General features: G+C 41.5%; 1 protein-coding gene across 1 annotated transcript in view; it reads left to right on the top strand.

The window, feature by feature from the left end:
- NCOA7 (nuclear receptor coactivator 7) overlaps positions 1-15662 on the top strand; it is a 102821-nt gene that overhangs the window by 76373 nt on the left and 10786 nt on the right. Inside the window, 4 exon segments of the mRNA XM_009325638.1 lie at positions 1-46; positions 48-184; positions 1653-1821; positions 11856-12003. The exon segment at positions 1-46 is cut by the window's left edge and continues 875 nt beyond it. Coding sequence (XP_009323913.1) covers positions 1-46; positions 48-184; positions 1653-1821; positions 11856-12003 — 500 coding nt within the window.

Here is a 15662-nt window from a genome sequence, read left to right as displayed (position 1 = left end):
TGTGTTGAAAGGAAAGCAACATCATTAGAAATCAGCTCAGCAGCAGCAGAGGAAAAGGATCTGAAAGAGTCTGTGGACTCTTCATTAGTACCAGCTATAGACAAGACCTGTCAAGAAACACAGTTAGACAATCAATCAGAAATCAGACTGTGGCTGCTGCAGAAAATTCAAGTGCCAATTGAAGGTAGGTCTCTGGTTATCCTTGTTTCCTCTGAGACTTGGACAGCATTATGACGGTAACCTTTGAATTGATAGCCTTCTGCTCTAAATTTTCTCTTTTCTATAATACCTGGTCTCTTTTTTTTTTTTTACTCTTGTATATTACATTTTTATATTACCTGCTATTTAGAAGAAAAAAATACCTTCAAATTCCCTAAGCTTCTAGTTTGATAAGTAGCTTGTGTGCTCTTTCCATATTCAGTGATCACTGTTTACATAATCTTCACGTCTGTTTACTGGCTTTAAGAAGGACAGTGAAATGTCATCCAGTTGTATTGACAGGGACACTTCATGGCTAGGAACTGTCAGTCTGTATTGGTAATTTCTGTTGCTTCAGTGAAGTCTGTCAGTGTATTTCTCATAGTATCCAAAGTAGTACTGCATTGCTGTAAAGAGGGATACCAAAGTATTCTTGACACTATTTACATCTGTCTAGGGTCTTTCATGCTATGGAAACCATTAAAGAAGTGATAAATAGGAATATATGTAGAGTCTTAATGACAGATCATTTTGACCTGATTGGTCATTGGGTTATTATAAATAAAATTCAGGCAGTTACTGGAAAGCATATAACAAAATGAAATCTCAGTTTAGATAGCGTGTACACATATTACTATTTCTACTACAGCCCGGTGCCTCTAAGCACTAGTCCATCCTGGAACGCTGATGCTCCTTTCTTGGTAGTTCAATGAACCAGTAGACATACCCTTGATTCACATCAGGGATGCTAAGAGTGGAAGTCTTTATTTTAAAAGCAGTTGTTCTTAAAATGATTTTTCCTTTCTTTTGGAAGGGTTTATATCTCACTAGTTGTATTTGGTGATCGTTCTCATTGGGAGAGGAGGAAAAAAAAGCTGTATGTATACTCCTAAAATGAATGAGGCAACTTCAGTGTGATTGAGGCTATAGTTTAATAAGCAATTTTTTTGTCGCACTAGCAATGTAACGAACTTAAACTGCTCTTATGCTTGACCCTGTCTTGTGCAGACAAAAGGTGTTTGTATGTCTATCTGACTGTCAGAGTTGAGGAACTGATTGGGGGTGGGTGCGCGCACGCGTGTGTGCAGGGTTACCCTTCGACTGGATGGGTTTCCTGGACCCAGTCAAACACTGTCCCCTTGACTTGCCTGCTTCATGTTGCAGTTTGCATCCTGATCATCTCACTGATTGGTTTTACAGGGCTGTTCTGCACGTAGCTCTACAGCTGAGGGCGATACAGGCTGTGACAAAATGTGAATAAATGGCCACAGTTTAGGATGAACAAGGATTTATTAAACCAGTTTTGCTATTGAATGACGTGTCAGGTTTAATTCTGTGTACGGTGCCTCTGAGTATTCCTTTGTGTGAGATTATTAATATTTATGACAGTGTTTTATCAGCTGCAGTGTTTGGACTTTCCTGTAAGAAGCTCATTTCTTTCATCTCTCATTCAGATATGCTTCCTTCAAAAGAGGAGAAGAGCAAGACTCCTCCAATGTTTCTGTGCATTAAAGTAGGCAAGCCCATGAGAAAGTCCTTTGCGTCTCAGGGCACCACCATGTCTCAACAGTACAGTAAAAAGATAAAGCAACCAGAGTACTGGTTTGCTGTTCCTCGGGAAAGGTAAGCTGCAGTGCATAGCATGAAAACATGTTTTGTTGGTTTTTTTTTTTTTTTCTTTAAATGTGTAGTGCTTTCTAGAGTTGAATCTGACTTTCCCTGCGTGGTCCAAGGTGTGAAATGCAGCAAGGATGCTGAGATGAGGAGAGGGGTGCCCTCGTTTCATTGCATGCCAGAGAGATAAAGAACTGTTTGTTGCTGGCCTAATATGGCTCCCAGTGGGAAGGAAGAAGGGATCAGGTGCCACCTGGAAGATGAAAAGAGGGATATACGTGCAACTAACGTGATAAAAGCACTGGGGGATGATCTGGGTTTCGGCCGTAGTCTAGGAAGTGAGGAAAAGGGGAGCAGTGGCAAGAGAGGCAAGGAATCCACTAAGGTGCCAGTGCTAAAAAATAGGTATTTCACATGAGCGAAGGGGTATGATGTGGAAAAGGGAGACACTCCTAACGGAATGGGTGTGGCTATTTCTGCCTTCAGGCCCATAAAAAAAGTTCCTTCCTTTGTGATAAAATCCATTTAAATTTTGTATGTGCCTGTAGGTATGTATGTATGCATAAATAGTACTATAGCAAAAAAAAAAGAAAAGTGGAAGCCTGTAATTTTCCACATAAATCACCCAAGAATTTTCACTGGCTCTGAGGAATCAAATCCCTGGTCCTTGCTAGAAAGCAGCTAGAGCAACTCTCCAGTCTGTTGGTGAACCAAAATAGGGAAATCAGTGATCACACTTCTGGTGAATTAGATACCAGGAAGGAAGAATCTGAACTTGTGATCAAGCTCAAAGGTGTTTCTGTAAGATGCAGTCAATTTTTTTTCTTTTTTTTAAATAATTTTTCAGAATATTTAATTTTATTTTCAAATTTGTAGCATCTGTGTTGATTTAAGTGTTTGTTTCTTGTATTTTAGAAATGAGTGTTTTGAGCAGACCTGTAGTGTGGAAGTTGCTGACCGGGGGAGGAGGGGGAGAGGTTTAATCCAGCTGGAATGTGGCCATCGGGAATGTAGCTGAAGTTAGCTTTTGGTTTGAATGCTTTTTGCTGAAACCCCTTGGCTCCTCAGGGATTGCAAAAGGGCATGTTCAGAAAATTCTAGGTTAAAGTGTGAGTAAATACTTCAAGGAGTTGGAGTGATGCTGTAATATAACACAAGGTCAGTTATTGCTTTGGGGATAGTGTATCTAATGTTGAATAAAGCTGCTGAGCTGAACTGAGGTCGTCTCTGATCATTGCTCTGTGCAACAGGTAAATCTATTAAGCTTCTTACCACAAACTTGGAAAACAGCTTCTTTTACTTGTCATTTTATGAGCAGAAATTTTCTGATTAGTGAGGGGACCTAATCCATGTATAAACTGAAGTGTTGACAACTGGTTTATACTTAAGTTTTTAGAATGAGGAAAAAGTAATTTCTGCAGTGAGCTGTTGCAGCAGCACTTGGCTGTGCTGGCTGACAGGTCAGATCTTTGCTGTCGGGGCTGCTGTTCAGATCTTAATCAAAATTAGTGGTGAATGTAGTATAAGATTGGGTCATTTTGGTGCTGTTCATGCATGCCTGTTTTAATACCGCAGAGGTGCATAAAAGATCATGTAGAACTTAAAACTAAATGCGAGACCCACTCGTTCGTATTAATGCAAGACAAGTCTTTGCCTAACAAGTCAGTGTTTTCTCCAAACTCTCGGATGCCTTCCCAAAGCAAAATGCATCACTTCCTACCCGCTGGTGACATTCTTGCACTAGTATTGCATAGCATATAATTGTCAGTGTTGCATCTTGAGTGCCATGGACAGTAGGTCGTTTGGGATGGCTTTGGAATGTATTTTTGACACAATGTATTAAAATAATTTACTGAGTTTAAAAACATTTGGAACGCAATTTATATTCATGTATGAAAATATCAAGAATACCACTCATCTCATTGGCCATAAAGCAGCATAAATAAAACACTCTCTGTCCAGTGCACATTAGCTTGTGCAGCATCCTAATGTTTTGTAGTAATTAAAAACAAACAAACAAACCAAACCTGGACTGAGATTGTGAAGAAATTGGTGTGCATGTCTGTAGTCACTGTGTAAGTTAAATCTTCCTCTCATTTGCATTTAATTACATTTTTCCATGGTCTCTTATTGTTTGCTGTTAAAACAGCTTCTGTCATCAATTGTGAAAATGGCTCCATTTTCAGCCTGGGGCCTGTAGCCCGCCGCCCCCAGTAGAACTGCTCATCCATCTTCAGGCTGCTGCTGCTTTCCTGGCCTTAGCAGGCTGCACGAAGGCTGGACTCGGGGCGGGGGGGGAGGGAAGACATACTTACCTTTTTAAATTTATTTTTTTCCTTCTTTTTTCCTTTTTTTTTTTTATGGAAGCCTCTGGAAACATGATTAATACAGAGAGAAGACTGTTAGGCTGATATTCTTTATAAAGGCTGTCAATAAGTCTTAAGTCTTGCTTGCCTTTTGTGGCTGCTGTAGGTTTTCTCTCTTCCTACGTGGCTTCCCGGGTGCCGAGAGTGTCCTGGCGTGCGTCGCCCCGTGACCCGCACAGCCCAGCTGAGTTAATCAGTGACTACAGGGCTGCTTTGCACTGCCCGCTTGATCACAGTGGTGCTCGGCTTGACACGTAACAGGGGAGATGGACATCTTGAGTTGCCTTATATACAGATTACTACAGATTACTCGGTCTAGGGCAGCTTCTTGTCGGGTTCGGCTGAGCAGAGAGGCACCCATGTTTTTGGACACTAATAGAGAGATTGATTCTTTTGCTGAGAAGTCTTGCAATGGGTATAGCTTACAGTATTAGAGGGTAAGTCTTACGTGCTCTTACTACATGGATTTATGTTTAAATGGTATGCAGATTTTCTACCCTAGTGAATTTTGAGTAGTAGTAGGTCAGTAATTATGTCACAGATTTCCTCAAGGTCTTGCAGAGGAAAATGCCTTGCACTGGGGTGGAGATAGTAATGCAGAATTTCTTTGTTTATAAACATGTGTCCTAACAAATAATTTCCTCATTTTAGCATTGACTAGTTCCTCAGTCAAGAAGTAAATCTCACTGATTATCTATAATATAAATTTGGCAGACAAGTTTGGTTTATGAATGTGTAATTTGCATTGATGTTGATGTAAAAGACATTGCACTGAGATCATGCTGCTGAGAGAGCCTCTGCTTTTTTGGAAGTTTCTTTTTTGAGAGCAGGCAGATTTTCATGGAGGAAAAGTAACAGGGCTTGAGCTTTGCTTCTGTTTTTCAGTCTTAGCTTCCTGCCCCATTGATAAGTTTGGTTTGGTTTGGGAAGTTGGGTGAGTTTTTTGGTTTGATTTTTGTTACTGTTTCTGTGGGGTTTCCTTTTGTAGAGCAAGAATGTTGCCTGGTTGTGACTCCTGTTAGTATCTAGTGCATAACACCCTGTAGTTAATAGGTTTGAAGCTGAGATCTGGAAGAACTTGCAGCAGAAGTAGCTGGAGTCAATACCTACATGATGCTTCCATGCAGTTACACAGGGCTTTGCCTAAAGGGACAATGGTTAAGATGGTTCTGATGCTGAAGGATCACTCTTCCATGCCCTTGTTAATGGAATGGAATAGGTAGCATAAAGCTTAGATCTAGACTCCTTTTGAATTAGCCTTCTACAAATAGAGTACTCCTAGGCTCCTGATAAATAAGATATCAAACTATACAAATAAAACCTATGAAAACCTGTTTGTATCTATAGCTTAATATCTTATAATGAGGGCTCATATAAGTTTATATAAGCCTGTATAAGCATATGAGGGCTTACGATACCTTAGCCCTCATAAGATTCATGAAGGATTATCATCTAGTCAGGCATGTTTATAACAAAGTCGTAGGACTCCTCTGAATTAATTCCTGTTTCTAGGCCAGGAGCTGTGGTTGGACTTAGAGCCTTTGTACATGTGTCACAGGATGCAGAAACGCTCTCCCACTACCCAAACAGACAAATTTGGAAGTAGCCCCCCTCCCACCTGTGACTGACTTGAAGACATTCATTTATGGAAAACTGGTTTGCCTCTGCCCTCAAAGAAGTCAGATATTGTTGCCATATCAACAGAAATGGTGGTGGTGGTGATGATGTCAGTTTGGGACCTCCTAGATTAGAGTATATCTTTTAGAAGAAAGATAATTTACAGCTCAACAATCAGCTGTAACTTGACAAGTTGTCTGGTGTGTTTTATTGATAATTGCCTTTGCTCTTTTTCAGTGCACTATATACCTACTTTAATTTTTCTGGCTTCTGGTCCCTGGTTGTGGTTGTATCTGTATTACCAGGATTCAGTTCCTCTTAATGTAGGCTATCACAAGGTATTGCTCCTGTAAGCTAAATAACTCTTTTTGCCTCTTGCTGTACGGTAGTTGGTTTTGCATCTCTAAGCTGCAACACTTGAGCGTGACTTGGGAATGGTGCACCAGAGATGGGCAGAGTATTCCAGCAGTGGTCACCAAAGTGTCGAACACCAAACTAAACACAATCTCATTCCTTCTGCTGAATGTTACTTTCTTGGTACGTTCAAGGATTGCACCAAGTGTTGTCATCAGTGTGCTGGTGCGGAGCTCTTGCTCCAAAATTCAGAGCTGTTATCCCAGGTCTCTAGGGTCCTTCTGCCAAGGGTAAAGTACTGTCCTGCAAGCACAGCCTCTGCTCACTGTTCTTCAGTGTGCGCTCTTCTGTTTGGATGCATTCACACACACAGCTGATTGTGCCCAGTTTACGAAGCAATGCAGTGGTATAAATACTCCATGAAGCTTTTGTCTTACACTGATTTTATCACTTTGCTGTCACGATCTTTATGTCATGTTTTGTACTCTCCAAAATCAGTTTTCTACTGAATTTATATCCTTCACTATAAACTTTTCTTTTTACATTTGTTTTGTGCCCCGTGTGTGTGTGTTACTATGAAGGTCTTTGTAAGCATATTCACTTTGCTTTTAATCTGGCTACAGCTGGGTGGGGGTCCCTCTTTAATCAATGTTCCATCTTTCATTTTTGATTTGTGTCTCCTAGGTTGTTTTTCTTTAAAAAAAAAAAAGTTTCATGTTACCATCTTTCCCTTTTGAATTTCTTTCTGGGGTGATTAACTTCAGGTTTGTGAAGTTGTTCCTTTCCAAGTATTTTATGTTTTATTATGTTTCTCTGTTAGTGCATGACACTCATAAGCATGTGATCACCAAAACAACTATTGAGTTCTAGGATAAATTTCCTTACAGCTGTCAAGTTGGCTGTAAGAGTATTCCTCAAGCAGTGGTTTTTCAATTTAAAAATTGTCTCAAATTTTTTCAATTTGGTAGCTTGGAAATACCACCATTGCATAATGTTATAATTTTATTAACAGAGAAGGGATGCTCTGCATCCCCTTTCCGAATGACGTCACTTCTACAGTCACCTATTTCTTATTTTATGCTGCTGCTTCTTAAATCTGGAGTGTCTGGATTTATTTAGCATCTGTCCATGGTAGAGGAAAACAGTTATGGACTACTTAAACTGAGCATATACAGGTCCGTGGGGCCTGACAGGAAATACTCTGAGTGTACTGAGGAGGCTGGTTGATGTTATTGCAAGGCTGCTTTCTATCATCCTTTAAAAGGTTATGATCATTGGGAGAGGTCCTTAATAATTGGAAAAACAAATACTGCAACCATCTTCAGAAAAAACGAGGGGGATCTGTGAGAGCACAGGGCAGTCAGCTTCACGTCGGTCCCTGGGAAGGTTATGAAGCACGTCCTTATGGACACCATTTCCAAGCACATGGAGGGCAAGAAGTGATCAGGAACAGCTAGCATAGATTTACCAAGGGCAAATTGTTTTTCTGCCAGCCAGATAACTTTTCTGTTTGAGATGGCTAGCTCTGTGAAAAAGGGGAGAGCAAGGGATTGTTGTTTTACAACAATTATGACCTTATTAAGGCTTTCAACACAATCTTCCATAGTATCCTTGTAGCCAAATTGGAGAGATGTGACCTGGACAGGTAGACTACCAGGTGCATGAAAAACTGACTGGACCATTGGGCTCAAAGGGTTCATAGCTACTCTGAGTGGCAGCCAGGTGCAAGTGGTATTCCTTGGGGACTGGTACTGTTTAATGCTTTCATCAGCGACATGAACACTGGGACAGAATACACTTTTGTCATTTTGGGGGATGATGCCAAATTTGAGAAGTTTTCATATATTGGAGGGCAGGGCTGCTGTTCAGAGGGACCTCAACACAGAGGAATGGGCTGACAGAAATGTCAGGAAGTTCAGAGAAGGCAAATGCGAAGTTGTGCACCTGGGATGGAGCAGCCCCTGCAGTGGAACAGTCTGGGGATGGGTGGCCTGGGGAGCAGCTCTGCAGAAAAGGAGCTGGGGAAGTTGAGAGCAAACTCAACCTAAGTCAGCAGTGGGTCTTTGCAGTAATGAAGGCTTCACTTCTTGCTGGCCTGCGTAAGGAAGAGCATAGCCAACAGCTTGGGTGGTGGTTATTTCCCTCTTCCTTTTGGATATGTGGTTAAAAAAGGTGGGGGGCGGGGTGGGGGAAGAGAGAAAGAAAAAAAAAAAGTAGGATGGCACCAGACCCTTCTCAGATCACATGCTGCATGCGTTGGAGGAAATTGTGATTAGATAGAAGAGAAAAACAACATGAGACTGGTTATATATGGAACAGGTTGCATGGAGAGGTTGTGGAATCTCTGTTGGAGATTTTCACAACTGCAAATGGACAAGACTGTGCAACCTCCTCTAACTTGGAAGTTAGCTCTGCTATAGACAGAAGTTGGCCTAGGTGATCTCCAGAGGTGCCTTACAACCTAAGCATGTTCTGTGATTCTAAGATGAGAGTATGCTGCTCTCTTCCACCCACCTGCATGAACATGCTTTCAAACTGATCTTGGCCAGACAGCAGCAACCGCTAGTTTTATTGTTCTTTCATAGGGATTTGTAGGAATTAAGTAGCTAGCTTTCCAGACTAGGACTACTGCACATAAAATACAGTGCTCAAGTTAAATATCTCTTTCAGTTAAAACTCACACTAGTTAGCAAAGAGATGATCATACTGCTCTTTCTGAAGCCTCTGTGCACAAGTGAAGAGGAATGGGGCATGCTGAGTGGCACCTATTGATGTCAGAAAACTTCTGCAGTTAGAAGAAAAGGTCTTGACTAAAATGAGATGATAGAGCTTTTAGAAGGGCCTTCCATAGTTCACTGGTTTTAGATCTATGCAAACTTGTAAGCAATTATGTGGTGTCTCACAAAGAAGGGGGGAATCCTTGGCAATAGGAATGTGACCCTCTTTTAGCCTTTTCCAGGCAATTATTGGCAAGAACGATCCCAAAGACTGATTGTTTGTACAGTACTGCCTTGATCTCGTGTGTGTGTTGCTGCGGAGGAACAAACAGCAGCTAAAATTTCTACTTTGATATCAACATTAGTTACCTTACTTGTTCTTGATGAAGGGAGGCTGCCGATGCCTCAGGAACTAGTGTTGAGTGTTCACAAATTTAGGACAATTGTACTAAAACTGTATTTGGTTGTATATATTTGTCCTGGTTTCGACTGGGATAGAGTTAATTTTCTTCCTAGTAGCTGGTACAGTGCTGGGTTTTGGGTTTAGGATGAGAACAATGTTGCTAACACACGGATGTTTTAGCTGTTGCTAAGCAGTGCTTACACTAGTCAAGGGCTTCTCAGCTTCCCACGCTCTACCGACTGAGAAGGCTGGAGGGGCACAAGAAGCTGGGAGGGGGCACAGCCAGGACAGCTGACCCAAACTGGCCAAAGGGACATTCCATACCACGCGATGTCATGCTCAGTACATAAACTGGGGAAAGCTGACCAGGGGGGCCGCTGCTCAGGGACTGGCTGGGCATCGGTCGGCGGGTGGTGAGCAATTGCATTGTGCATCACTTGCTTTGTATATTCATTTATTATTATTATTACTATTTTATTTCAATTATTAAACTGTTCTTATCTGAACCCACGAGTTTTCTCACTTTTACTCTTCTGATTCTCTCCCCCATACCACCAGGGCAGGGGAGTGAGTGAGTGGTTGTGTGTTGCTCAGTTGCTGGCTGAGGTTAAACCACAACATCCTGAAAAAAAAATCTTCAGTAAATTAGGAGAAAAATGGCCCTAGACTCTCCATATGGTCAACAGAGAGACAGTCACCTCCAGACCACATTTCAGTATCAATCCTAAAATCTGGCAGAACTTGACTAAAAAAGCATGTGTTGGTTTTTGCAGTTTGCTGTGGTGTGCAGTGATTAGTGATGTTTTGCCTGGGACCTTGAACTTCATCTGGTATTTGAGCTTTGTACTGAAGCCATTACTGTACTTTGGGTACCACTTTGTGGAGACAATTAGCAATTATAGTTCTTCCTCTGAGAGGCTTTTTATGGAGGAAATACAGAATGGCAGCATTGCTGCTTTCTTCTGTGATGTTTCCTCCTTCATTACAGTAACTTTTCAGTATCTTGAACATCCTTGGGTAGTTAAGATACTTCTATCGGTATTTCTTGGGAATATTGTTTCAGTTTTGTCTAAGGTTAATAAGCAATTTAAGAATATCATCCAAAGATCTGCCCCAAGGCTGGATAGTTATGAGTGGCAGGGTGTGTGGGATAGCATGGGCAAATACCTAGGACAATATTAAAAATGTTTCACGGGTACAGTTCTTATTTGATAACAAAAATTTAAATTCTGCTAGAACATGTTAGCCATACACCACAGAAGTGTTTGTGAATGAGCAAAGGAGAAGAGAAAAAAAACGATGGCAATGCTAATTTGTTCCTTTTTCATGGTTAAGAGGACGTTTCCATGATGAAGCAAAGTCAATCCTTTGTTATTTCTGAGGGTAGTGGAAATTGGATCCAAATTTCTTGAGGCCTAAGTGGGTCAAACCCCTCCAAATATCTCACTTTGACTGTGAATTAGTGTAGCTGTCATGAGCAGGCAACAATTTCAGGGCTGTCAGTTTATGCAGTTATAACTGACATCAGACTCTAGCCCTCATTCGTAGGAGTACAGAACAAAAAATGTTGACTTGATTGGAAAAATCTCTGGAATTATACTAGTGACCCTGAACAGAATCCAACAGTGCTGAAATGGTGTTTTAAGATTATTTGTGCATATACATATAAATCCAAGTAACTTGAAATAATGGGGGAAAATGTCTAAATTTCTCTATTTTTCTTGGTTTGTATTGATGAAGTAATTGCCAGACAAAACTTCCTGGTGAATAACTGGAGAAAGATCCAATGTCATAAGTACTTACTATCTTTCTATCTGCCATCTTTAATTAGGGTTTGATTTTTTTTTTTTCTTGGCAATTCAACTTCTTGTACAGTAGATCCACTATCATATTCCTGTTTGAAATTGAATGTGTTCATTTTAACTTTAATATACTACATAAATACCTTCTTCAGGAATTGTTTCACTGTTTGTTATGGATGTTGTCAAAGAACATCTCTTTAAAGACAGTGTTTGAGAGCTGATGACACTTATGGAAGTGCATACACTCCTGGTACTACATCATTAGCAAAGCTGTCAGTAACGGCTTATTTTCATTATGCTAACAGAATGAAGACTTGTTTTGTTGTTAGTCTCTAACTTTTAGAGGGCAGCTAGAAATGTAGTGTAGACTTTACTGGTGATATCTTATGGCTTGGTTTATGCAGGAGGTCAAACTAAATAGTTAAAGTGAGGGTTTTTTTTACAAACTTAACTTTTGTGAGTATGATCTAACACCAAACAACTCGTCGTCTTAATATGAATCGTGTGGGACTGGACAAGCTACTTAGTTTTTCCATGATGCTTTGGCTGTGTGTATAGCAAAGGGAGGAAAAAAAATATTGTGGGGACGGAAAGCAGAGAAACCTTGAAATGCTTCAGGCTGCGAGGTGGAAGGAGCCTTGTGTGGTATGCGAGGATGGAAGTACTCAGGTGTCCTATTTATGGTTGTCCCTTCTTTGTCATTGGGCAAAACCTCAGTACTACATGACAATGCTGTGTTCATGGACCACTGCACAACGGTTGTCTCCTCCTCTTCTGTTTACAGGGTGGATCACTTGTACACGTTTTTTGTTCAGTGGTCACCAGAAATATATGGGAAAGACGCCAAAGAGCAAGGCTTTGTCGTGGTAGAAAAGGAGGAGCTTGACATGATAGACAACTTCTTCAGTGAGCCCACTACTAAAAGCTGGGAGGTGAGTGCTTTCTGCCATTGTATGAAGCATGTGCGTATCAAGTGTGCATCCCCTGTTAAGAATCTCAGCACTTGCTCTTTTGATGATTTTTATGGTGTTTCTTTATAATGCTTGCTGCTTCATACAGAAGTCTCCTCAAGGCTTGTACCTGTCTTACAAATGTACTCATATTCCTTCAGTCCTCCTTTCTTCTCTCCCTAGAAAGAGCAGGCAAACAACTGGGAGCTCTGTGGTGTGCAACAAGCAGAAGTTGTGTAAATATTTTGGTTATGTGATGTTGGCCTTTTGCAAAACTATACAGGTGTATGTTGTCAGCATTGCTAAATTCGTGGTGTGCTTACATGCTACAAATAAAACCTCCAAAATGTATATGTACATGTAAACACCAACAGACTGCTGTGTGCTGGTTGAAATGGATTGGTATGTGATGGTATACCATTGCTTCTCAGGTGCACGCAGCAATACTGTTTAAATATTGGTTGTAAGACGGATAGGTTTTAGACTGGGACTTTGGCTTTTTCATATGGGGGCTTTTGCAATCTGTTTTAACTACTTGGCAGGCCTGTGTTTGTTATCTGTCTCTCTTGTGCATACAAAGCCTAGTTTCTAAGGGAAATAAGCTCGCACACATTTTTTAATGATATTTCTGAATGCTGAAGCAGTTGCTGTGCTAAGGATATGGGTTAAATTAAAAAATGGGTAAATCCCTAAGTGGGAGATATCTTGATGGCGATTTAAAAAGTGATCTGATTCTTTGTCTTAAACATAAACTTGTTTTGAAAATTCTACTGCCCTCTTTTTTTTTTTTTTTTAAAGTATTTCTATCTTCAGAGTATATTGTCCTGTTCAAAAGCGGAGCTCGGGAGTGGGGCTTGTCATTTGAAATGTAGCAACATCACCTCTAATCCCAAATAGCTTTTATTTTTACAGTTTTGTAATTTCTTAATGTTGGTGCTTTGTGAATTGCAAGATGCAAAAAAAAAAAAAAGTCTTCATTCCTTGTTTTGCTCAGAGCTGAGTGCAGTCATATATTGCACTAGATTTCACTGTTCAGTTGTTATTTGCATGCCATTTTCGTAAAACCAAAATGAAGGAGGAGGGCCAGTGATCCAAAGAACAGAGGTGGGAAGGATCTGGCCACACTGGGAGCTTTTCTCTCACTGTTTTATTTAAAAATGTATTGGGAGAAGAATTAGCTGGAAACAGCTTCTTAAAGGTGTGTCTCTTTTATTTGTAATATATTCAAGCTTTACAAATTTAAAGTAGGTCTGCCAAATAGGAAATCTCTACTGAAAGTCCAAATTTGGGCATGACTACTGTGAAAGTTTCACTCTCCCTTGTGGGGAAACAGAAAGTGTGATTGTAGAGAAGCATATAAGCAATTTTATCACAGCGTGCCATGGGCAGTAGCCGTCTGTCGTGCTTGTGGGCGAGAGCTCTTGCCACTAGAGCGGGGAAGTGCAGTGGATGCTGCGAAATAAACTGGTAGACGATGAAAGGGAAACAAATGCCTTTGAATTTTCGAGTTCTTTACTGTGCCAGACCTGACCAGGAAGAACCTTTTGTGGAGGTATGTTGAACTGTGTCCCTGTTTGAACGGCATGGATCTGATACAGCACTTCTGTCCTAGTAAAAAATGTGCTCTGTACTCAGATGAATTTTAACAGGGTATTTCCACCCCAGGTAGCTTGCTTTCTCAGTCCCATAAAATCTTTAAAAGATTTTGTAGATCCAGTGGTAGTGGTTGATTCTTTTCGTCTGTTTCTGCTTTTGTGTGGTCTGTAAATATCTGATCTTGCAGATACCTTTTTTTGCAGTTGTTGACTGAACTTCATTCAAATGTGTGCTTCAGTTATAGACTGAACAGGTATCTATGCAGTGAAGAGGGGGGCTTGTCTATCTTTGGAGTTGATTTGCAATTTACAGCTGTGTTAATAGATTTTTCTGTGGTTGCCTATGTCTGAGTTTGGTTGCATTTTGCTAGATACCTATTGCTGGTTGATTTACCGTGATACTTCCCGCCCCCCCCCCTTGGGGGAGACTATTCCTAGAAAATAGTCTTTGAAAGAGGAATTGCGTACTTTTGATATAATATGAAAAAGGTGTTTCTTTAAAAAAAATAAAGTTATGGCCTGGGAGATGAGGAGGGAAGGAAAACCATTTAGGAGGTGGAAAAAGAGCAAGGATAAAAGGAAAGACCATTTTCCTGTAACAGTTTGTTGGTCTTTTTTAAATTTATCTTAATTTTGTCATGCAAACCTTCCCTGAAATTGGCCATATGAAAAATTTTCCAGCACAGGATTCTCTGCAGTCTCAGAAGTCCCAGGACTAGATCCCACTGAGCCTGGGCTGGAGGGACAGGATGCAGCTGTACAGCTCTTCAGTATCACCGGCAGGAACACCTGTACTGCCCAGGTGCGCAGGGGCACGTAACAAAGTTAATTCTGCAGGCTGGATTTTGCCTTGTGGTGATCCTTCCCGTCTTTTCCTAACCTCACTGTGTGCGTTGGGGTACCAGTGCCCAGATGCCCTGCTCGGGACAGCTGCCCTGGGCTCAGCTCCAGGCGTCTGCAGGTGAATGCAGGCTGGATGTGTGCGTGTGCAGCGGACGTGTTGCTCGTGTCCCACTGCAGAAGCTAGGTGTGACTGACAGTATTAGGGCTGTGTCCTACCCGTGGTGAACTCGGAAGACCAGGACTGGTCTTCCTGAAAAGCTCCTTCTCTGTGCTTTGTAGTGTGGTTAAATCTGCACCTGGAGTCAGTCCAGCAGATTTGTTTTCTTGCCTGTGGGGCAGGTGTGCGTAGGACCTCCAGGCACTTCTTGGCAACTGTCTCGACTTTGACAGCTTCTGCAAGTTCAAGCAGTGATCGTGAAGGTGCGGAGGAGTTATGCAAAACTTTATCCCTGTGTAAAGTGAAAGTCGTTTGGAAGCCCTATTTGCAGGGAGGTGTGTGGCAGCGGCGCAGCGTGCTCTGCAGCCACATCTTGAGGTTCCTGCTCCAAGGTAAGACCTCTGTGGTGATATGCTCATGGAAGGAAGGCAGTATAAGGTTTCCTGTTTGTTTGGTAGTTAGGCCTCCTTGCTTCCCCTTTTCTTTCTCATCAGCCCCATTTCTGAGCTCTTGCTGTTACTTCCTGTTTGCCATGGTGGCACTGAGCCTCAGCTAAAGCCCCACTGCCAGGCACAGTTTGCCTCGTGTCCTGGTTTCGGCTGGGATAATTTTCTTCCTAGTAGCTGGTACAGTGCTGGGTTTTGGATTTAGTATGAGAATAATGTTGATAACACACCGATGTTTTAGCTGTTGCTAAGTAGTGCTTACACTAGTCAAGGACTTTTCAGCTTCCCGTGCTCTACCGACTGAGAAGGCTGGAGGTGCACAAGAAGCTGGGAGGGGGCACAGCCAGGACAGCTGACCCAAACTGGCCAAAGGGACATTCCATACCATATGATGTCATGCTCAGTACATAAACTGGGGGGAGTTGGCCGGGGGGCGGTGACCGCTGCTCAGGAGCTGGCTGGGCATCGGTCGGCAGGTGGTGAGCAATTGCATCGTGCATTGCTTCTTTTGTATATTCTTTTATCATTATTATTACTATTATTTTCCCTTCCTTTTCTGTCCTATTAAACTGTCTTCATCTCAACCGATGAATTTTACTT

The sequence above is a fragment of the Pygoscelis adeliae genome, unplaced genomic scaffold (genome assembly GCF_000699105.1).
Source record: "Pygoscelis adeliae isolate BGI_AS28 unplaced genomic scaffold, ASM69910v1 Scaffold54, whole genome shotgun sequence".
Classification (NCBI taxonomy): domain Eukaryota; kingdom Metazoa; phylum Chordata; class Aves; order Sphenisciformes; family Spheniscidae; genus Pygoscelis; species Pygoscelis adeliae.
This window is presented reverse-complemented; position numbering and strand designations above follow the sequence as displayed.